The following is a 21,652-nucleotide window of genomic DNA, read 5'->3' as shown; positions in this document are numbered from 1 at the left end:
CTCGGCAGCAGACATTTTATTTGCCAACTATCCTAATAAATCAAACATTATGAAGGAAATAGGTGCATTGCAACTGTCAGATTCCACATGCACACGTCGCATCGAGTCAATGGGTGACAATGTTCTAGCGCAGGTCATCAATGCAGTCAAGCTGTCCCCTTTCTTTAGCATTGCTGTGGATGAGTCAACAGATGTAGGTGATGTGGCACAGTTAATGATTTGGGTGAGGTATTTGGAACAAGGAATCATTCCAAAGGAAGAGCTACTCTGCCTTTTGCCCTTGCATGGTCACACAAGAGGAGAGGATGTATTGGCCAGCATGTGTCATTTCTTTGAATCTCATCACCTGCCATTGAACAATCTTGTAAGTGTCACTACAGATGGGGCACCCTCCATGATTGGACATGAGAAGGGCTTTGTATCTCTGTTAAGAAAAAAACTTCAATCATCCACTTTAATTGATTATCATTGTATAATCCATCAGGAAGCATTATGCGCCAAAATAAAACAAGGGCAACTAAATGAGGTTATGAAGCAAGTCGTTAAAATTGTTAATTATATTCGAGCAAAAGCACTCAACCACAGACTTTTTAAATCATTGCTGAGGGATGCGGAAAGTGAATATGCAGATCTGTTGTTGCATACTGAGGTTAGGTGGTTGAGCAAAGGTAGAGTGCTAGAAAGATTTATTAGTTTGCTTCCTGAAATTGAACAATTTGTAATCAGCCGAGGGCAGTCCTTCCCAGAATTATATGACTTGCAATGGCTCACCATGCTTCATTTTCTGTGTGACATCTTCTCACATTTCAACACACTCAATCTGGCACTTCAAGGTAGACAGAAACTTGTGTCCTCAATGATGAGTGCCATATACTCCTTCGAAAGTAAACTCGAGCTGTTCCGAGAGCAGATGAACGATGGTGATCTCACACACTTTCCTAAGTTGCAGGCTTTAACACAGAGGGTTGAAAAAGCTCAGGATATGTTGTTCAGTCTCAATCTGTGTACTTATCTGGAGGAAGTGTCTGGGGACATTAAGAGGAGATTTTCTCAGTTCAGAGTTCTCACCCCACTTTTCAAACTTGTAGAAAATCCATGGATGGTTAGTGCAAGGAATCTTGAAGCTGTTGAACTTCTTGGTTTGAAAAGGGCACAAGCTGAGATGGAACTAATTGACATGCAATTCAGCTCTGTGCTCGAGTCCTCTTTCTTGGGGAAGGAACCAGAAGATTTCTGGCAAAGTGTGCCACCTGAGAAATTCCCTCTTCTTTTTACCTTGGCACAGAGAATACTTTGCATGTTTGGCTCCACATTTGTATGCGAGTATTCCTTTTCTACAATGGGTGCTATAAAAAACAAACTAAGAAACAAACTGACTGATGCACATCTGGATCACCCCATGAGACTTGCACTCTCTGAAAAGGTTCCAGAATACAAGAAGTTAATTGCGGACATGAAATGTAAAATTAGTGGATAAACTCTGTGCCTTGGGAAAGACTTTTCCCCATTATGTTTGCCTTTGTACTTGCTGTTCTACTTTCACTAAATGCCTTCAAATAAAAATGTATTATCAAAATGTGCTCTTTGTAGTTGCATCTGATTGTGAAATACAGCATTGCCTAATGTTTTGAAAGGTTTTTTTTTTTTACTCTAGCTCCGCCCCCCACTGATCCCGCCCCCACTGACTCCACCCCTACCAGTGCGGCCCTCGGCCACTAACCACACTGTAATTTTGGCCCCCGACAGAAAGTTTGTGAGTACCCCTGGTCTAGGGCATCCAGAACCTGAGCTAAGGTGAGCATCTTGAACTTCTCCTTGCGGAGGAAGGCGTTGACGCTCCTGAGGTCCAAGATAGGGCGAAGGCCCCCTTTGCCCTTCTTGGGAACCAGAAAGTCGTGGGAATAACAACCACGACCTACTTCTGGACCAGGAACGCACTCGATGGCCCCCTTGGCCAAGAGGGCCGTAACTTCCTCCTGTAGAAGTTAAAAGTGATCCCCCGACATGCGGTGGTACTGCGGTGGCATGGCTGGAGGGGTCGCCTCGAAGGGGAGGGAGTAGCCCCGTCGGACGATTTGCAGCACCCACCTGTACGATGTGATGGAACGCCAGTGGAGCAGGTGATGGCGAACTCTGCCTCCCACTGGCGTGGAATGGGCCTGAAAGCATGGACTAGGAGGGCTTTGAGGTGGATGCTGCCGGGGTAGATGTGGACTGACCGGCACGTTGTCCCCTATACCGCCTCGGCAGAATCCACGTCCGCGACCGCGTGGAGGTTGGTTCTGCGGCCTGTGGCTAGGTGGACGTGAGGGGGCGCCCCTTCCTTGGCCACGAAAGGGGCAAAAAGCAGATGATTGCGGGCGCGGGCCGAGAGGCCCTAGGACTTGGCCATAGCTCCAGCGCACTATCCGCCTTGTCGCCAAAAAGGTGACTGCCATCGAAGGGCATGTCCATGAGGGTGCTCTGGACATCCCCTGAAAAACTCGTGGACCGCAGCCAGGCGTGGCGGCGGAGCGCCACAGTGGTCGACAAGGCCCTACCCAGCGAGTCCATAGTGTCCAGTCCACATCTGATAGCGTGCCGCGCTGCATCCCGCCCCTCGGCAAGAGCCTGGGCGAGCCGCATCCGGGCCTCCTCTGGACACTGGGGCAGCACGTCCTCCACCATAACCCAGAGGGAGTGGGAGTAACGGTCCAAGAGACAAACAGTGTTAACAGACCGCAGTCCCAAACTAAGGGAGGAGAACAGCTTCTGCTCAAGTCTCTTGGATTCCCGATCCGGGGGAGCGGACGGGGAGGAGGTCTGGGAAGTCGAGGCCTGGATTACCAGGCTCTTGGGCGTGGGGTGCAGGGACAGAAAACTGGGTCGCCCGGTACAGGGTGGTGGTGCTGGGTCACGTTCCGGTCCACAGGAGGTACTGTGGAGGGCTTGGACCAGGTGCCCTTCAGAACGTCCAGTAGTGCTTCATTAAACTGCAGCAGAGGCTGCGAGGAGCTTGCTGACGGTTGGAGCACCTCGGTGAGGAGGTTAGTCCTCACAGCCACAGCAGGCAACTCTAGCCCAAGGGCTTCGGCTGCCTTGCGCAGCACCACAGAAAATGCAGCACCTTTCTCCGAAGCAACGGTCGGAGGAGAGATGAAGCCAGTGTCAGGGGAGGTATCAAGACCACTGGCATCTCCCAGCTCATCTGCCCAGTCCTATGATAAGACCCCTTCCAGTCGTCACCGTCATCAGATTCCTGGTAGACAGGTGGAATGATCGGAGCCGGGCGGAAGATGAAATTGCCACCCATCGGCGTCGGACGCGGCGCCGCTCCGACGCCGGGCCCGGACCGGGACTGAACCAGGGAACGGCATCGTCTGAAGGCGGCGCTGGAGGTGGTACCGGAGTCGGCGCCGGCGGAGGAGTCATGAGGTCGACCGGCCTGGATCCCACAGGGACCTGCGGCGTCGGGACCGAAGTCGGTGACGGCGCCGGAGCTGCCGGCTCGCTAGGCCTTCCAGTCGAGTCCACGGGGCCCGAAGGCGCACTAACAGGGGTCGACGGCGGAGCCAGGCCCCTCATGGCCGAGAGGAAGGCACTGACTTCCGCCGGAGTCGCGTCAGTCCCAGGGACCGGCGGGTATGGGGACGGATGCGACTCCAATGGAGGCGCGCGGGTGGTACCACCCGAACCCTCAGCCGAGTCACGCGACCGGCGAAGGGAGCCCGAAGAGCGATGTCGCCTCTTGGACTTCTTACTATGCTTCGACTTACCCGAAGACTTGGAACCAGACAAGTGGTGGTGGTGACTGCGGCTCCGCGACCGGTCCCTCGACCTCCTCCTCGACCGGGACCGTGAACGGCGAGGAGCAGACTGTCGGAACTCCAGTAGCTTGCGGGACCGCTCCCGCCTAGCCTTCGAAGTCAAGGCCCGGCAGTCGAGGCACGACTCGGAATCATGGTCGGCCCCAAGGCAGCAGAGGCACCGGCGGTGGTGGTGCGTAACAGACATCAGTCGGTGACAGGAGTCACAGGGTTTGAAACCAGGCATCCTACCGGCACCAGAGTCGAGTCGACGGTATAGACCGAAAGAGTCTAAAAGTTTAGTCAAAAAGTGACTAAAAGGGTATGCTTTTCCTGGATCGGCGCTGTCTGGCGCGGAAAAAAGAAGAACTGACGTTAGCGCGCGAGGGCGGCGTCTAAGTACTCTGACGACGTCATCCCGGCGCACATCGCCGACGACGGACGCGGAGCCGCAGACGACGCGCAAGGGTATTGCTGACGAAAAATCTTTCTGGATCCAGCCTGACGCCTGGGGATATTCTAAGGTGAGTAATCTAACTAACGTGTTTCTTTCAGATACAAAGCCTTTCCTGGGCGAAGGTGTTCACACCTCCCCCAGGCCAGGAAGAGCTATCTGTGGCAAGGGAGCTTCAAAGGCCTGGCAGCCTTTGTAATGCGACCCCCAGCCTTTCCTGCTATCAGGAGCAGGCCCCCTTCCTGCCTCTCCTCCCATTCGGCGGGAAGACGGGCGGCAAAAACTAGCCAGCCCAGAAGGTGTGCCCACCTCTGCCAACTCCACTCCTCAGGTGGGGGAGGCGAGGTGAAGACCACTCTCCAGTGCTCGCCATCTTGCAGATGGCAGGCACTCCCCAATCAGGACTAGGGATTGTGCTCACTCCCCCACGTGGGGTGTGCACACCAAGGGTGTAGTCACCCTAAGGTCAGTAGCCCATTGGCTACTGACCTCAAGACACCTAAAACGCCCCCTAAATACAGTATTTAGGGGGCAGCCCTGAACCAAGAAGGCAGATCCAGCAACCACAAGAAAAAGAAGAGAAGAAGGACAAGAAGCCGTGCAGAGCTAACAAGAGGACGACGCCCACTGACTCGGCCCCAGCCCTACAGGCTGTCTCCCCTCGAACCTGCTCCTGCAAAACCCCGGCGTGTCCAGCGGCCAGCAACCTCAAAAATCCCGGAGGATCTACCTGCCTTCACTTTCCAAGCTGTTTCTCCAGTGAACACCAGACGTGTTTAAACTGCAGCTCCTGGTGCCAGCCAGGAACCGCGAATCCAGCCCACTCTGCATCTGCCGACCCGGCCCGAGCTCGAGCGGAAAAACACCACGAGGAGGTCCCCCCGGCGATCCTGACCCAAGATCCGGCGACCCCTGACCTGCCTCAAGCCTCCTGACGACGCCTGCAGCCTCAATCCAGAGGACACCCCCTACCGCGACACGAGCGGGTAAGAAAATCCGATGTCCCAAGTCACCCCGGAACCCGACGCCCCACAGCCTTGTGTGCCCAACCCAGCGGTGCCTAACCAACCCTCAACATCCCTACTTACCCCTCGAAGTGGTGGTCACTCCTGGAAGATCCTCGTCCCCGAGCCTGCAGTGTTTCTTTGTCCCGGAGAATCTCCATTGAAATCAACAGGGCACCCGACCTCAAAACAGCACCCTGCACCCGGCCGCCCTAGCGCCGCTGAGGGTGCCCCATTGGTGCTAACTTGGTCCCCAACTTGCCCTGAGCTAAACCCTAGGAGCTTTTCTCTCACAACCCCATGGCCTGCTTGCCAGCAGCCACCAACCGCAGCCCCCCTATCTTCCATAGGATAACATTGGGCCTCAACACTCTGCATCCGGCGGCCCGAGTGCCACTGAGGGTGCAACAACAGTGCATCACTGACCCTGGGAGACCCCTGAGTCTAACTCCAGAACCCAAACTCAAAAGACCGATTACTTACCCCAAAACCGATAACCTGTTTTTCCTCATAGAACAACATTTTGACACTTTTGAAAACTAAGAATAGTCCTTAAAAATCACACAAATAACCAAAACGCATTTTCTCAACTGTTTCCAGGAAATGGCCCAGTGCTGAATCTAGGTATCCAGCACGGAGTAAGAAAAGTAACGCTAAAGTAACTTACCTGCGAATTGAATTTCCCTCCATAGGATAACATTGGTGATTCTATGTGAAAAAGTTTCTGTCAACTTTTGAAATACAAGAATATTCTTAAAAAATCGTACAACTAACTAAAACGCATTTACTCAACTGTTTTCAGGAAATGCCCTGGTGCTGAATCTAGGATCCAGCACTGTGTTAGTAAAAGTAATCTGAAAAGTAATTTAATTGCATTTTACTGAAAAAGCCTATTGATTCCTATGTACTGAGTCTACGAAGTTTGTGCATTGCATTGCAACCCCTGTAAACTCTAATTGGTACAAAGTCCTACTGTATTTTGAAAGTATTCAACGACAGCATCTTGCAGCTGAAAAGTATTTATATGCTTACCTGTACCAGGCTTGCTTGGTTCTAAAAATAAAACAACAGTATATTTTTTATACAAAAACAATTGGCCTAGAGTTCAGTTCTTGAGTGTGTGAATTCATTTGCTGAGTGGGTACATCAAATGCTTAACACTGTCCTCTGATACTGCCTTACTGCTCGACCAAGCTACCACTTTAGAGAATAAGGTTCTATCTAACTTTAACCTCTGCCAAACCTCTGGAGACCCTTGGACTCTATACACACGGTACCTCACTTTTGGTGCAGTATATATAGAGCCAGTTTCTTACACTTAGCTTGTAGCCACTGGCAAAATGCGTGCACTGGCTTTCTGCCACCTTCAGTTCAACTAGACTGACAAGCAGAGTGCAGCTGTGTGCACCCGCCTTCCCTGTATTATCATGTTCCTCATGTGTGCTCCTTACAAATTGAGGCAAGAATGAGTTGGTAAAAGTACACTATGGGATGAGATTCTCCCTGATAACATACATTTGGTGCCCACCATTGTAGACTCTGGAGAACCTAGTCTGTGTTTACAATTAGATCATTCCAATCCACCAGACTATACGACCAATGACTACATATACAGGCACAGCTCAAGAGCTCGGCATACAGAACCAAAAGAACATGTATTGTCATTATCCCCAACACTCTGATTACTGGTCCCTGGAAGGATTAGTGGAAGATAATTTTTGCTGAAATGTGAACATGGTTAGCAAAAGTGCTGAGTGAATCTAAAAATATTTTGTGTCAAATGCAAATCAGGATTGATTTTTTGCATCTGCTGTAAATCTCAACTGGAACAACAGGTGGATAGTATGATTTGTGTCCGACTGACTAGTCAGGAGGTTAAGGGTAAACAGGAGTGTCTTCTTAGTGTAAGCAAGTAGCAACTACTGCTAAGCATTTTAACCACTCTTGGAGAAGATTTGATGGTGTATGCCACAACTCTGATTTGGTGTGATTTTCATCTACAACAAAGCATAAGAACTTTGTTTGCCTATTATACATGGGCATGTGAAGCAATGATGTTGTTTTGTTTGAGAAATGAGAGTACAACCAGGAAACGGTGACCCTGAAGTGCATGGCTGTGGCATGCCTAATATTCAACGGTGTGTTCCACCTGTTTTAAGTATTAGGAAGTATAAAGAATAAACCTAGGTCTTTGGGGTAGTGAACAATAAAATTCTCCAACATACAGCTGCCAGGATTATATATATACAAACAACATCAACCTTTTTACTTTAATTGCATTGTGGAGACCCTGAAGTTGCAGTGGGGTTAACAGCGATTTCCAATTGTGATTGTTATGTGACTCTATGTCTGCATCACACCTTGTACAGTATGGGTCATGTGATCTAAACTTATATTTATGTTTAACCCGGCCTCATGCATACTGCTGGTGCCTCACGCCCACTGACACATGCAAGCTCTGTCATGTTGAACAAGTTACTTACCTTCGGTAAAGATATATCTGTAAGAGACATATATTGGTTATAGATTCCTTACCTTAGAATTACCCCAGGCGTCAGTCTGCATCCCGAGAATTTTTTTTGTAGCAGTACCCCTGAGCCTCGATAGGTGGCGTTGGTCGACTCCACGTTCGCCATCGTGGTTGCCTTGATGATGCTGCGGTATCAACTGAGACGCCCCCCTCGCGCCCTGAAGTCAGTTCTTTACACATGTCACGCCAGAAGCGCAGAGCCATGCAAGACACTGACCACTGGTGCACAAAACTAGGGCCCTGAAAGGAAGTCCTTAACCCTAGAAGTCAGTTCACAGGATGGGTGGGGCGGTAAGGAACCTATAACTAATATATGTCTCTTATAGATATATTGTTACCGAAGGTAAGTAACTTGTTCATCTGAAAGAGACTATTAGTTATAGATTCCTTACCTTAGATTAGATATCCCAGCAATACCAACCCCGGAGGTGGGTCTGCGAACTAAGTTCACACCAGGAAGTCCTGGAGAACAGAACGGCCAAAGAAGCAGTCTCTCCGGACTTGAGAGTCCAGGCAGTTGTGTTTGGTGAACATGTGCAGAGATGCCCACGTGGCTGCCTGGCAGATATCATGAAGGAGAATTCCACGGCCCAAAGCAGTAGTGGCTGCCATCGCCCTGGTTGAATGGATGCGCAATCCAACTGGAGGCTCCTTCTTTGCCAAAGAGTTACACATTTTAATGCAAAGAACGACCCACCGAGAGATGGTCCGTTTTTGCACAGCCTGACCTTTTTTTGACGCCCACATAGCCAACAAAAAGTTGGTCATCCACCTGGAATTGTCTTGTGCGATCCAGATAGAAAGAGAGCGTTTTGGTTCCAGACGGTGGAGCCTCTCTTCCTCTTTTGAAGGATGCGGAGACAGAAAGAAGGTGGGCAAAGTGATGGTTTGACCAATGTGGGAAGAAAGAAAGGTCTGGTTCTTAGGACAACCTTGTTTGGATGAACAGCAAGAAAAGGAGGCTTGGAAGACAGAGCCTGAAGCTCACTCACCCTGCGAGCAGAGGTGATGGCGACAAGGAAAGCAGTCTTTAAAGTTAAAAGTCTGAGAGGACAGTTTTGTAGTGGCTCAAAAGGAGCGCACATAAGGTATGTCAGAACTAAGTTCAAGTCCCACTGAGGCATTACGAAAGGAATAGGAGGAAAGAGATAATAGCCTTAAGGAATCTATTTACAATGAGGGACTTGAAAAGAGAAGGCTGATCAGGAAGCAGTAGAAAGGCTGAGATGGCTGAACGATAGCCCGTAAGTGTGCCCAGAGCAGGGCCCTGCTGGACCAAAGAAAGGAGGAACAAAAGAACTTCAGAAAGCGGAGCAGAGAGGGGATCCAAAGCCTTTGCTGTGCCCCATGCCACAAATTTGTTCCATCTACAGGCATATACCGTCTTAGTGGAGGAACACCTGGCGGCCAAGATAACATTACAGACTTCAGGAGGAAGGTCAAAAGCCGTCAGCTGTCGCCGCTCAATCTCCACGCAAGGAGGTGGAGGCTGGACAGGTTCGGGTGGAGGACTGTCCCCTGCTGCTGCGACAGAAGATCCTCCCAAAGAGGCAGTTGGATCGGAGGATCGATGGCCAGATGTTAAAGCTCGGGATACCAGACTCTTCGTGCCCAATCCGGAGCCACTAGAATGACTTGGGTCCAGCCGCACTTGATCTTCTTCAGCACCCCTGGGCAGAAGTGGTATAGGCGTATAGAAGACCACAACTCCATTCGCGGTGAAAAGGGTCGCCAAGCGAGTGCCGCCTTGGAAAGTCCAACGTGCAAACTGCTGACATTGCGCGTTCTCTTTGGTGGCGAATAGATCTAACCAAGGCTCATCCCACTGCTGAAAGAGACCTTGCACCACCTCTGAGTGAAGACGCCATTCGTGATCCATCATGCACCTCTGGCTGAGTTCGTCCGCCCTGGTGTTCAGTGAACCTGCCAGGTGTTGAACCACCAGGGATATGCCCTGATGTTCCAGCCATGTCCAGAGGCGAAGAGCCTCTTGACATAGTGTCCACGACCCGACCCCACCCCACCCTGTTTGTTGCAGTACCACATGGCGGTGCACTACTCCTCCCCGGGGACACGCTCGACGGCTCCCTTGGCCAAGATGGCTCCCTTGGCTGGTGCAGAAGGTCCAAGTGATCCCCGACATGCGATGGAATTGAGGTGGAATGGATGGATCGGTAGTCTGGAAGGGGAGGGAGTAGCCCCTACGGACTATCTGCAAAACCCACCTGTCCAACGTGATGGTTTGCCAGTGGGGGAGGTGATGGCGAATCCTGCCGCCCACTGGCGACTGATGGGCCTGAAAGGCCAGACTAGGAGGGTTTGGAGGCTGCTGCAGAAGAGGCGCTGGTGGACTGGCCCGCCTGCAGGGCCCCTGACCAACGCCGGTGGGATCCACGTCTGCCTTCTCGCCAAACAGGCGACGGCCATCAAAGGGCAAGTCCAAAAGTGTTGCTTGGACATTATCCGAGAAGCCAGTGGACCTCAACCAGGCGTAGCGTCTCAGTGCTACAGATGTGGAAATTGTCCTGCCCAGTGAGTCGGCCAGTCCACACCGAATGGCGAACTTCGCTGCGTCTCTCCCTTCGGCAACAGCACGGGAGAGCACGGCCTGGGCCTCCTCCGGGCACTCTGGCAGCACCTGCGCAACCGTGTCCAACACCGAGTGGGAGTAACGGCCCAATAGACATGCGGTGTTCACCGACCGCAGTCCCAAGCTGGCGGAAGTAAACATCCTCTTTCCAAGGTGGTCCAGCTTCTTGGATTCCCTATCAGGTGGTGTGTTAGGGAATGCGCCTTTGGACGTGGAGGCTTGGACTACCAAGCTCTCTGGGGTAGGATGGGAAGAGAGGAAAAGGGGGTCGCCCGGGGCCGGACAATCATTCTGTCCACAGGAGCCCCTGTGCTGGGCTTGGACCAAGTACCCAAAAGGATGTCCATAAGGGCCTCATTGACCGTCAGAAGGGGCTCTTAAGAGGCTGCTGCCAGCTGAAGCTACTCGGTCAGAAGGTTAGTCCTGACCGCCACCGTAGGAAGCTCGAGGTTTAGGGCCTCGGATGCCCCATGCAACACCACTGCGTAAGGCGAACCTTCCTCCGTAGCCACGGTAGGGGCAAAAGCATGCCAAGGTCTACGGAGGTATCCAGACCACTGGCGTCACCCAACTCCTCTCTAGTCCGGTTCCTCTAACTGGTCTGTAGAAGGGTCCACAGACCCCTACCCGTCCTCCTCACCCTCTCCTGGTAACCACTCAGGGTGGTAGGAAATATCAGGGGAGAACAGAGGTACCAGTCCGCACTGGTCCCGACGTCGGTCCGGCTCCGTGTCCTCAAAGAGGGGGAGGCAGGAGCCGACGCCGGCTGGGGATACAACCGGCGTCGGGGGTGTCGTCACTGGCGCTGGATGAGGTGTCACGAGGTCGACTGGTGCAGATCCAGATCCAGATCCAGGCATGGATCCTTGGGGGCCCTGTGGCGCCGGAGCCGAAGCTGCCGGCATTGAAGGCCTAAAGCCCCCAACCGAGTCTGTGGGGCCCGAGGGCGCGCCGTCGGTGTCGGGTTGCCCAACAAAGATGGAGTGCAAGACTTCGTAAAAGCTTCAAAGCTGGGCAGGGGTCGCTTCGGCTCCCGGAAAGGGAGTAAAGGACAGAGTCGACCCAACAAGCTCCGCAGGTGGAGCCGGACGACTGCCTTCCACTTCCCACGTCGCGTCGGCCTACGGATGGGGAGAACGCTAAGAGCGACGATGCTTCTTCTCCTTCTTCTTGTGCTTCGACTTACCCAAAGACAAAGACTTCGATGCAGAGTGGTGGTGGTGGCTCCGAGACCGGTCCCGGGACCTCCCTCTCGACCGGGACCTCAAATGGCGTGGAGCGAACTGGCTGGGCCTCGAGAAGCTTTCGGGACTGCTCCTGCAAAGACTTCGGGTTCATGGCTCAGCAGTCAGAGCATGACTTCGGATCGTGGTCACGCTCCAGGCACCAAAGGCACAAGAGGTGCGGGTCCGTGACCGACATCAATTTGTGACAGGAGTCACAAGCCGGGACGACGTGACACCCTTCCGTGCACCAGGAGTCGATCGACTCAGAAAGGGTTTCGACAAAAGTTAAAAGTGACTCAAGGTACCGCTCTCTCCGGATCTGCGCTGGCTGGCGTGGAAAAAGAAAGAACTGACGTCAGCACGTGAGGGAACTGCTACGAAAAAATTGTGGATGCGCAAGTGACAGTTTTTGAAATGCTACTTCGGAGCCATTTGAAGGTCTTCCTTGACATTTTCAGGGTGTGGAAGCAGGATACAGTGACGGTGTTGACTTGTGCTTTCATTTCCAGTTTGCTGTCAATGATTATACCGAATTTCCTGGCGTGGGTGCTGGGAGTGAGTGTGGTCCAAGTTCGGCTTGCCACAAGTTGGAGGTGTTCTTGGTGAAGGTCACTACTTTTGTATTGTCAGTGTTGAACTTGAGACAATTGGCTGTCATCCAGTTACTGACGTCTGTCGTGCAGGCGGTGAACTTGTTTCTTTTGCTGGGAGTCCAGTCCAAGAGGAAGTGTATGAGTTGTGTGTTGGTGTAGGAGAGGATGTTGAGGTTTTGTGCGCAGATGACTTTGTCCAAAGGGATCACATATGCATTGAAGTGGGTACAGCTCGCAATGAACCTTGACAACCCCCGCAAAAGAGTTAGCCGGCTTCTAAGGAGTAAGGTGCCAGGCTGACAACTTGTGTTCAACCCGTTAAGAAGGAGCAAGTCCAGCAGAGAGCGGGTCCTTGGATGCTAATCTTGTGCAGTCGCCTGAAGAGGATAGGGTGAGAGACTGGCTCAAATTCTGCAAAGGGCTCCCGCAAAATGAGGGCTGTTGGTGATAAGTGCTGTTTCTATACTGTGTTTGGATCTTATTCCGAACTGTGTGATGTTGAGGAGCTGGTGGCTGCTGAGGTGGTCAGTGAGGCATGGTTTGATCAGCTTCTCTAAAACATTTGCTAGGAATGGAAGGAGGGAGATGGGTCTGTAGCTGGAAAGCGTGGCTGGGTCAGTGGATGGTTTCTTGAGCAAGGGTGTGACTGGCACGTTTCCAGGTGTCTGGGAATGTCATTGAGTCGATGGAGGCATTGAGGATGCACGTCCGTGCTTCGCTGATAGGTAGGAATACTTTGGTGTAGGAGTGGTGGGGGCAAAAGTTAGATGCAATGCATCCAATCCCCCCGCGTGGATGGTCTTTATGGTAGCAGCAGTTTCAACTGTGGTGACGGTGGGTCACGAGGTCAGGGTTCATTCTTTAGCTGTGATGGGAAGTTGAGCAGTGACAGGGTACGGTTGAGGGTCGAAGCTGCTCTATATGGAGGTGATTTTGCTGCAGAAGAATTCTGAGAGCTTGTTGCAAAGGTCTTGTAAGGGGATGATGTTGCAGGAGGTCTGTTGAAATCCTTGCTGCTGTTCCTGTCAGCGTTAATGTGATCTGCAAGAGCTGTGCACTTGTGTCACATATCTACTGGTGGTAGCATCTAGGGATGATTTGAAGATGTCTTTATATGTGGTGTCTTGACTTGGTCTCCATTTCTGTTCCAGGTGCTTACAGTGGCCTTTCGTCAGCCTGAGTTCCTCTGAGAGTCATCTGGCCTGTGATTGGGCTCTTGCTGCTAGGTTACGCTTGAGGAGCGCCAGGGTGTCTGCGCATGTGGTGATTCAGCTGTTGAGTTTCTTGATGGCTTTCAGCAAGTTGCTGGTGTGCTCGGACCAGTGGGTGGAGAGGGCTGAGGTCCACTCCTCTTTTCTGATGCTTTTCCAACTGCAGTATGCGGTTCTTGTAGTGGTAGGCCTTTGGTGGACAGGGATCGATATGAACTGATAAGGCCCTGCTCGGTCCATATCAGTGTTGCTGTGTAATGTTGCTGATTTAGGAGCAAATCTTGTACAATATGTGTCCATGGTGTGGGTGGAAGAGCAAATTTGGAGCGTGGTCATGCAGAAGGTCCCATATCTCCATGGCTCTGCAGTTGAACCTTCCCCTTCAGTGGGCGCAAAACTGGGGATACTTCTTTGACCTCATGGGTCGCACCTATCTCCATACCGTTGCTAGTTGCCTGGTCGAACTGTACAGGTGAAGCAGAGCTGGAGGTGCCCCCACGTGCTCTATAGATTTGGCAATGCGGATGGTTTGCAGGATGATTGCCATGTATTGGAAGCCTGGAGTATTGCCTGGGGTGGGACGTTGGAGTGCGGAGAAGCTCAAGTGGGGAAAAGCGAAGCTGGTGGCAGTAAGGAGGGAGGAGACAGTGGGGGCTGCACAAGAGACCCATTTCAGCGGATTAAAAGCGCCCTCGGAGGCCCAAGATGTACGAGAATGAAAGCCACTATGGAACCCAATGGCATTACCTGTCAGGGTATTGGAGCCATTCCAGAAACAGATCGGGATCCAGCCTGGCACCTGGGAGGATTTAAAAGGTGAGGAATCTGCAGTTTGATTAGCCACCATAAAGAGCATCAGGAAAGGTAACTTACTTGTTCTTTATACTATTTTTTTAAGTGTTTAAAATGGAGGGAATTGAGCTCCTTGGAAAAAATGCTACAATACCTCAAAAAGATCATAAGGTTTTACAAAAAACTAACCTCAACATGGATTAAGAGATCATTCACATAGGGTTCGGACACCGCAAAGACTGAATAAGACATGACCACGGACAAAGACCCTCAAGACTCACAATTTAGGATGAGGCGAAAATACTACTAAAAAAAAAAGTTACAGAAGATTAGGGTTGATTCGCTGGGGAAGAGGACAGGGTTCACATCCCATCAAACCTCCACCTCCTGGTGATATTTTACTGCCGACTATAGGGCAGACAACAAACTATGAAGATGCAAGGATTAAATTGGAAGAAGAGGAAAGTGACACATGCTTTCAGCCAAGACTCTAAACGACTACCCAGTATCTTTCCATGTAGTGCAAGGTTGTGGAAATTGCTATTGGAACATTTCACATGAAGTAACATACACAGTGTAACTTAGAAGCCAGTGTAACTTAGAACCTTAGAAGCCAGTGTAACTTAGAACCTGGAGCTTGACAACAGGATGGGCTGAATGCTATTAAAGCCCTGATTTGCGATCTCTGATGGCCTTCAGATGCATCAAGGAGAACGTGTCACAGATCTTCAAGAGGCGTTTGGAGGCAAGGCACCAAATGCGAAAATTGTGTGGGCTTTTGAACAACATCTGTTCCTTACAGACGCAGCATGGATTAAACCTTTAGTTTTAAGGGGAGACATCACTGCACACTGTCAAATATTATGAAATATTTCCTTCTGGAAAAATGCAAAACCAAGAGCTAAGTGGGAACCGGAGGTTTGGATCCACGTTGAAGGGTGCAGAAAAAGAGGAAGTGATAGCGTGCAAAGGAGGTGCCTATATGCGAGTGCGTAAACGTGGTGCCTATATGTGGCTCAGCGATGTGGCTTGCAGATGGGATTGTGCCACCACAGAGTATGATGGTATCGCCTGTCAGCATACGGGAGCTATTTCAGAAAAAAATCTAGATTCAGTGTCGCACCAGTGAGGATTTAAAAGGTGATAAATCTATGGTTAGAAGTGTACATCAAAAATTACATCTTTTAAAAATGGTCTGCCACTGAATGGAGTTTCCACAGACCTGCAAATAAAGCCTCTTTCCATAGTAGTTTAGTCTGCTTTGGAACACAAATGAGAGGATACATCAAAACTCCTTGCAATGTCACCCTAAAAGGCCATGGTCTGGCCAGTTATTCACCCCTGTAACATAAAGGCAATTGTGCATAGGATAGATGTTTCTTCCATAGATGTCATCTACATTGTATAATCAGTTTTCCCTAAAAACTCTAGCCTTGCCTTTGGCATATTCAAGCAGAAGTCACAATGCTTGGATTAAGACATTTCACTTTGTTTTCACCTTTTCACGCCAATGTACCTGCTAGCATTAAACAGTTAGAAACTAACGCAATTATAATTCTATGCGTCACTCAATTGTGCACTACAACCTACAAAGTTTTATGTTGGACAATGTAGGCAATGGGGAAACACGTTACTTACTTTCATCACAAAATGCAACACACAAAGGCGGACAGTGAATATAGTGTACTGGTTATTAGTGGCAGACTACTAACTTGTCTTGAGCAACACCACTTTCGGTTAACAAGAGCTGAACTGGTGGGAATGGACAGGTCCTTTTTAACCTAGTAAATAACTTCGGATACAAACGTCTTGCTCAATTACAAGGTACACAATAGATGAGTGAATCAGTCAAAATAAGTGTCATTGCCAACACTAGAGTCAAATTCAACAGATGTTACCGAAAGGGGTAAAATGACCCATGGACGTGGGGCCATACTTAAAGTGTGGCAGACTAAATACTTTGTCACAAACATATCTTGTCCACAGTTTAACAAGTGCCATAGGTTCTAATGCAATTGCAATATGGTGAGCAAAACATTGGCTACATTTGTGATGGAGTATCCTATCTTCAATAATCTTAATAAGGCCCCAAGATTCTAAAGTGGGGATTCTTAGCATAGTGGAACAATGGGAGAGGGTCCTAGAAATGCCTAAGCCTTCATAGCAACAGGTCTCTTGATGGCGAAAAGAGGCACAACACGTCACTGGAGAAGGGATATGGATTATACAAGGGGAGAATGGCTAATGGGCATGGACAACTGTGCCAAAGCAGAATAAACTTTCTATTAAGCTAGAGGAAATGCTACAAAATATAAAAAGATCTGGGAGCCCTGGTGGGTGTGTTTTCGAATGATACATTCTGTACTATGGTGAGAGAGCTTATTAAGTGAAAAATCTGTAAACCCTGTTGATTACAGCGGACATGTGATGTTTAACTTTGCAACTGAGTGTATTAAACCCTAAATGCTAATGACTGTAACATTGGTAATTTTTTAAAAACAATAAACCATGTACTTAAACAAAAGCTTAAGAATACAAAATGTGCAGACATTTTATTCCTAAGATGAACATCTCAGTCCTTAGGCTCTGTGATTATTAATTCTAGAATTAGCCATGTTAAACTGTAAAGTCCTCCTTTTTTTCAACTGAAGAACAAGCTAGATATGGCCCTTGAAAATCAACTTAGGCATACTTTCATCATTAGGCTCCCTTCCACCTCTGCCGATTACCCATGAAAGCAATTCCTAGACAGAGATGAATGGGTTTAGGGTCACAACCTTCCAGATTCAAGCTTTTGTTGGCACAACACTTTCTGGCAGCAATGTGATTTAATATAAGCATATTTATCCAAATAGCTGCAATATGACCAACTGGGGTTTTCTTTCAATTGAAACTCATGACAGCAAAATCAAACTTTTAATGGTGACTTACCAAGAAGCTCAGCTAGTTCTAGTGAAACAAAGTCAGTGCTTCACATTGCACATTATGTCAAGACTCATTTTGACGTTCAGTACTTCAACATTCCAACATCTACAAAAGTAGTCTGAATGCCCTTTGCTTTGATAAAGACAGGATTTATTTGTGAGTAGGTGATGTATACATACGATTTACTTAGTAATGCATTCTTCCTGGTATACATGCAAAAAAATGTCAGAGATTTAGACAACTTTGATCAGCAGCCTGAATTTAATGTTGAGTGCTCGACTGGTTTCTTTTTATTGCCAACAACGAAGACTTCGTTAGGAGTATAATCAAATGCCTTCACGCTTCACCTTTATATGCAATATTCGGCAAATCACAGCTGCTCAACTCAAAGTCCCTCTGAGAGAGATCAACTGTCTGTGTACATTGTAGATGAATTAAGGAAGGAATTTATTCAGAGATCCCTAAAGTCAAGCAATCCGAGGTGATAGTGAGACAGAAGATATATAACATAGTAGCCAACTACAAAAGTGAAAGTTTGTATGATGCTTCCTAACAAGGCACTCAGCAGTGATGGACTGTCAGTAAAGTGTTGCTTAAGAATGCCTATTGTACGTAAGGGCTGCTCAATCACTTACCTTGATTGGAACAACGCCCAGAGTTTGCACTTGACACCACTTCTTTCTTCCAAGTAGAATGATCAGGAGAAGGGGCCACAGTTGCCATCTTCATCTGCTGGCAGAGGCGGGTTTCTTGAGGTTGAAATCCGAGACCCCCCAAGGGAGTCGCCAGCTCCTCATCCTCTGCTGAGATTTAAGACCATAAACAAATTAGATAGAAAATACGCAAATATATAAATCACTCATGCTGCTAGCTCCCTGGATGCCATAATGATAATGCTGAGTCTAAGATGTTATAGTAATGTCAAAGAATTGGGACAGACAACATTCTGCCTTGAGAAAAGAGGACTTTGGAGTACCCAAAGACAGTACTTAAAATTCTATAAATTCAAGAAGACACCTCAAATCAGTGTGTGTCAGGTACACTCTCCAAGTTAATGCAAGGTAATCATCCTCAGCTCTGTTCTACTCAATGGTGTTGCACACCTCAAATAATCCCTGCCATTCTTAATTCAAGTGTAACCACAGTTATCTGCATTTATAAAACTTACATAAGTAATCAGCGCAATGGCAAGTAGAACACACTTTTACCCTTATTATTTCTGTGCTCAGTATATATTCACCACCTGCTCGGAGGATACCAATTGCAGTTAGCAGTGCCAAACAAAAACCCAAATACATAAAAATACTTGCACTTATACCCACTTTTCTTCAGTAGTCTCTGTAAGGCGCACAACTGGCAGTAGACCCTCATCCTTCTCTTTGCTTAGCACTGAAATTGCAAATCTTGAGCTATTTTCGATCCAGAGAAGGCTCATTTTGAACTCAAACAATAGTTTTAATTCCACATTTAATGGATGTGCTCAAGGACAAAATACTGACATGCCATCAATCTTTTTGCAACAGGCTATGGCCCTGGCAAGGTACATCTACACATAGTGTTTGAAGATCTCTAGTTAAGAAGCAGATATTGCTGGTACCAAAAAATGTGTTCTGTAATCCAAATATGCACCGCAAATAGTTACAGAGCGAAATTATTTGTTAAATCTGATATACATTTCACAACAACAAACAGATGAGAAGGGATCTGACCAATCCCTCTTTAGAAAACAGGGAAAGCAGCCAGGAAATGCTTAATCTGTGACACCATTAGGACCTTTTCAAGGAAGATACAACCAAGATTTCAGTACAGCGACTGCTGATCACAATGGGTAAGTTCCACTTTGAAGATACCAAAATAAGAATCGTCTCCACTGGTTCATGCAAACCATTGTGATGCACAGTAGAAGCTACAGAACATCGCCTGTAAAACCTCAGACAAATCAGCCTTTGAAAAAACGTGGGTGCTTACCTAAACTTGGGGAAAGATTCCTCTCTCCCATTGTTGGACAGATAAGAAACCTCTTCAATGGTGGCCTCCAAGGCTGGAGGGTCACCAAGAGAATACCATGTTATGCTTGCCCAGTTCACTGCAACCACGGTCACGGTAGACACAAACATGTTCATGTCCCCACTGCTGGGACCAAGACTGATGGACCTGAGTAACCACCTAAGCTGCAGGGCCATGCAGAAAGAAGAGACAATAGTATTTTGTGATTGGTGTTATCCCCAAACTGGGGGCAAACCCAGTGGCTGTAGTCTGTTGAGACGCTGCAGTCTTGTGACAGGACTGGCTTGAGGAAGAGCCACCAGCAGCCCTGAAGAACTACAGCTAGGTGAACCAGGACCCATGATGAAGAAATGGGACCATAGGGAGAGCTTCAGCAGTGATTTTCTTGCGTAATTGTGTCCCAACAGGCAGATCCTCAGAACAGCACCTTATCTTCAGATGGAAAAGAGCGCTGTGTTGTGGACCTCGATGCACAGAGCACAAGACTCTGTTTCTCATACACACGTGACACTGAGAGAACCCACCTTAAATTCCTGGTACACCTAACTGTAAGTAATGCTAACTTCTCTCTTGTTTGTATCATCAGCAAGCTGAACATTGGACCCTGTGTACCATCTTCCTACAACATACTGTGCTGAGACTTTTCATAGATAAATATTTTAATCATCCTAGCCCTAGCACTCTGCATGGCAGTTGGATTACCCGATGGAAGAAAATAATTAAAGAGCATTGGAGGATTCGTTTTCACGTCAAAGACTGTTTATGAGAAATACCGATATGAAGGAGTTAATATACATTAAGTGACTACTGGACATGAGGTTATGTTACGGGGATTCACGCATGTGTTGATTTTGAGATTAATTGAGGATGTGAATTATTTTTAAGCACACGATTTAGAATATGGGTGGTATTGCTTTAAACAAGGAGTTTCGGTGGGGTGGGTACATGTGGACGCAATACGTGCTAATCACGGTGTTTGCAGGTGGGGTTGGTTACGTAGTTTTTAAGTAAGTGAGTGAGCATTGGGTGGTTATTCAGTTATGTTGTGCACGTATGGGAAGAACAAGGCGCTTGCAAAAGTAGATTACATCAGGTATGTAAGAGTTTATATAAAGGATAATGGGAGAAGTGCCAAGAACGGGGGTTGGGGGGTGAGTTTACATACAGCAATGAGCACACTATATGAGTTTGGTGGAAACATGGGGTTGTTTGGTGTCGAGCAATATGGGTTAAAAGCGTGGGGCACATTAATAATGACACAAGTATAAACGCATTTTTGTCTGTTGGATGTTACACGGGCGGGAGCAGAGGGGTGGATTAATTCACATTATGTTTTAGTTTATCGCGGGGTTATTTAAGATGATTTTTCCATGTTATTGTCATATGATTAAATCAGCGATTGGATGTTATTATTATTATGATCTTGTGGCTGACAGACGCATATATATCTTTTACATACTAACTACAGATACCCCTGAAGAAGGTTTAAAATAAACCGAAATGCATTGGATGTAAAGATCGTAAATAGAAGAACTCGGAAATCTGTTTAACTGTTCTAGAATAGGCCAGGATGGGCACTTTTGGAATAAGCAACATGCATAAGATTGTGGAATTTCGAGTCTTTGGCGTGATGGATTAACTGTGAATAAAAGCATGATCGATAAGAATAACGTCTTGATTACTGTGGTTTAAGTGGATGAAATTCAAACACTAGTGCATAAGGCTGTGCAACCCTTTTGGATCTACAAAAGGCGGGTCCATATTTTTGGAAGTATTGTTACAAGTGCTTACTGGAACGGAGCATTATAAGAGTGCATGCATGCCGAACTTGATGAATTCAGGACAGAACATGTGCTCCAGACTATTCAAGTCTGGTGCCACCAACACCAGGTAATTTTATACAGGTCAAAGGAGTGCCAGCTGCAAGATCCAAGCACCCTTTGAATGAAGTGTAGTGGGTGTCTTACTCAAGTTGGTACTAAGAGTCATGAATCTTCAATGCATCAGACACCCATATTTCCACTAGAGCACCACCTCTTTTATCAATCAGTAGCAACACACTGCTTTTTAGATCATGTCATCCATTTGGGTGGATGACTAAATCGCCCTCTTTAGTTTAGGTAGAACCCAGATGGTTGCTTTGGCGGCGGGTTATAGTAGTGGTGAGAATTAGGGTGCAGGTGAAACAAACAAGCCTGGATACATTTGTTGATATTCACTAACGTTCTACACTCAGATGTGTCGCTAACTTCCATGGACTCAAAAAAATTTGTTGATTGCTTAGCCTTCATGATCACCATCCCATGCACTGAACAAAATGCACAAAAATGTACCTACACGGCTACATTGGGGTGCTGACAGATGGGGGTCATATCTTAGTTTTTGATGGTGCTTGTACGTTTGAGCTACCTGCATCTGGTGCCCAGGAACTGAGTGAAAAACAGCAGTGCTAGCTACTAGTCTTGTAAATTAAGATGTTACCCATCCTCCAAAACGACTACGAAAAAAGCCTGGATAATGAGAAATATCTTGGAG

General features: G+C 48.0%; 1 protein-coding gene across 8 annotated transcripts in view; it reads right to left on the bottom strand.

Annotated features, from left to right (window-relative positions):
- Positions 1-21,652, bottom strand: part of CABIN1 (calcineurin binding protein 1) — a 1,566,474-nt gene that overhangs the window by 76,005 nt on the left and 1,468,817 nt on the right. For 7 of the 8 annotated variants that reach the window (XM_085634628.1, XM_085634623.1, XM_085634621.1 and 4 more), the window contains one exon: positions 17,746-17,913. In XM_085634628.1, the coding sequence (XP_085490754.1) occupies positions 17,746-17,913 (168 nt within the window). The remainder of the gene's footprint in view (positions 1-17,745; positions 17,914-21,652) is intronic. The other variant, XM_085634626.1, reaches the window with a different exon arrangement.

Source organism: Triturus cristatus, chromosome 11 (genome assembly GCF_964204655.1).
Source record: "Triturus cristatus chromosome 11, aTriCri1.1, whole genome shotgun sequence".
Classification (NCBI taxonomy): domain Eukaryota; kingdom Metazoa; phylum Chordata; class Amphibia; order Caudata; family Salamandridae; genus Triturus; species Triturus cristatus.
This window is presented reverse-complemented; position numbering and strand designations above follow the sequence as displayed.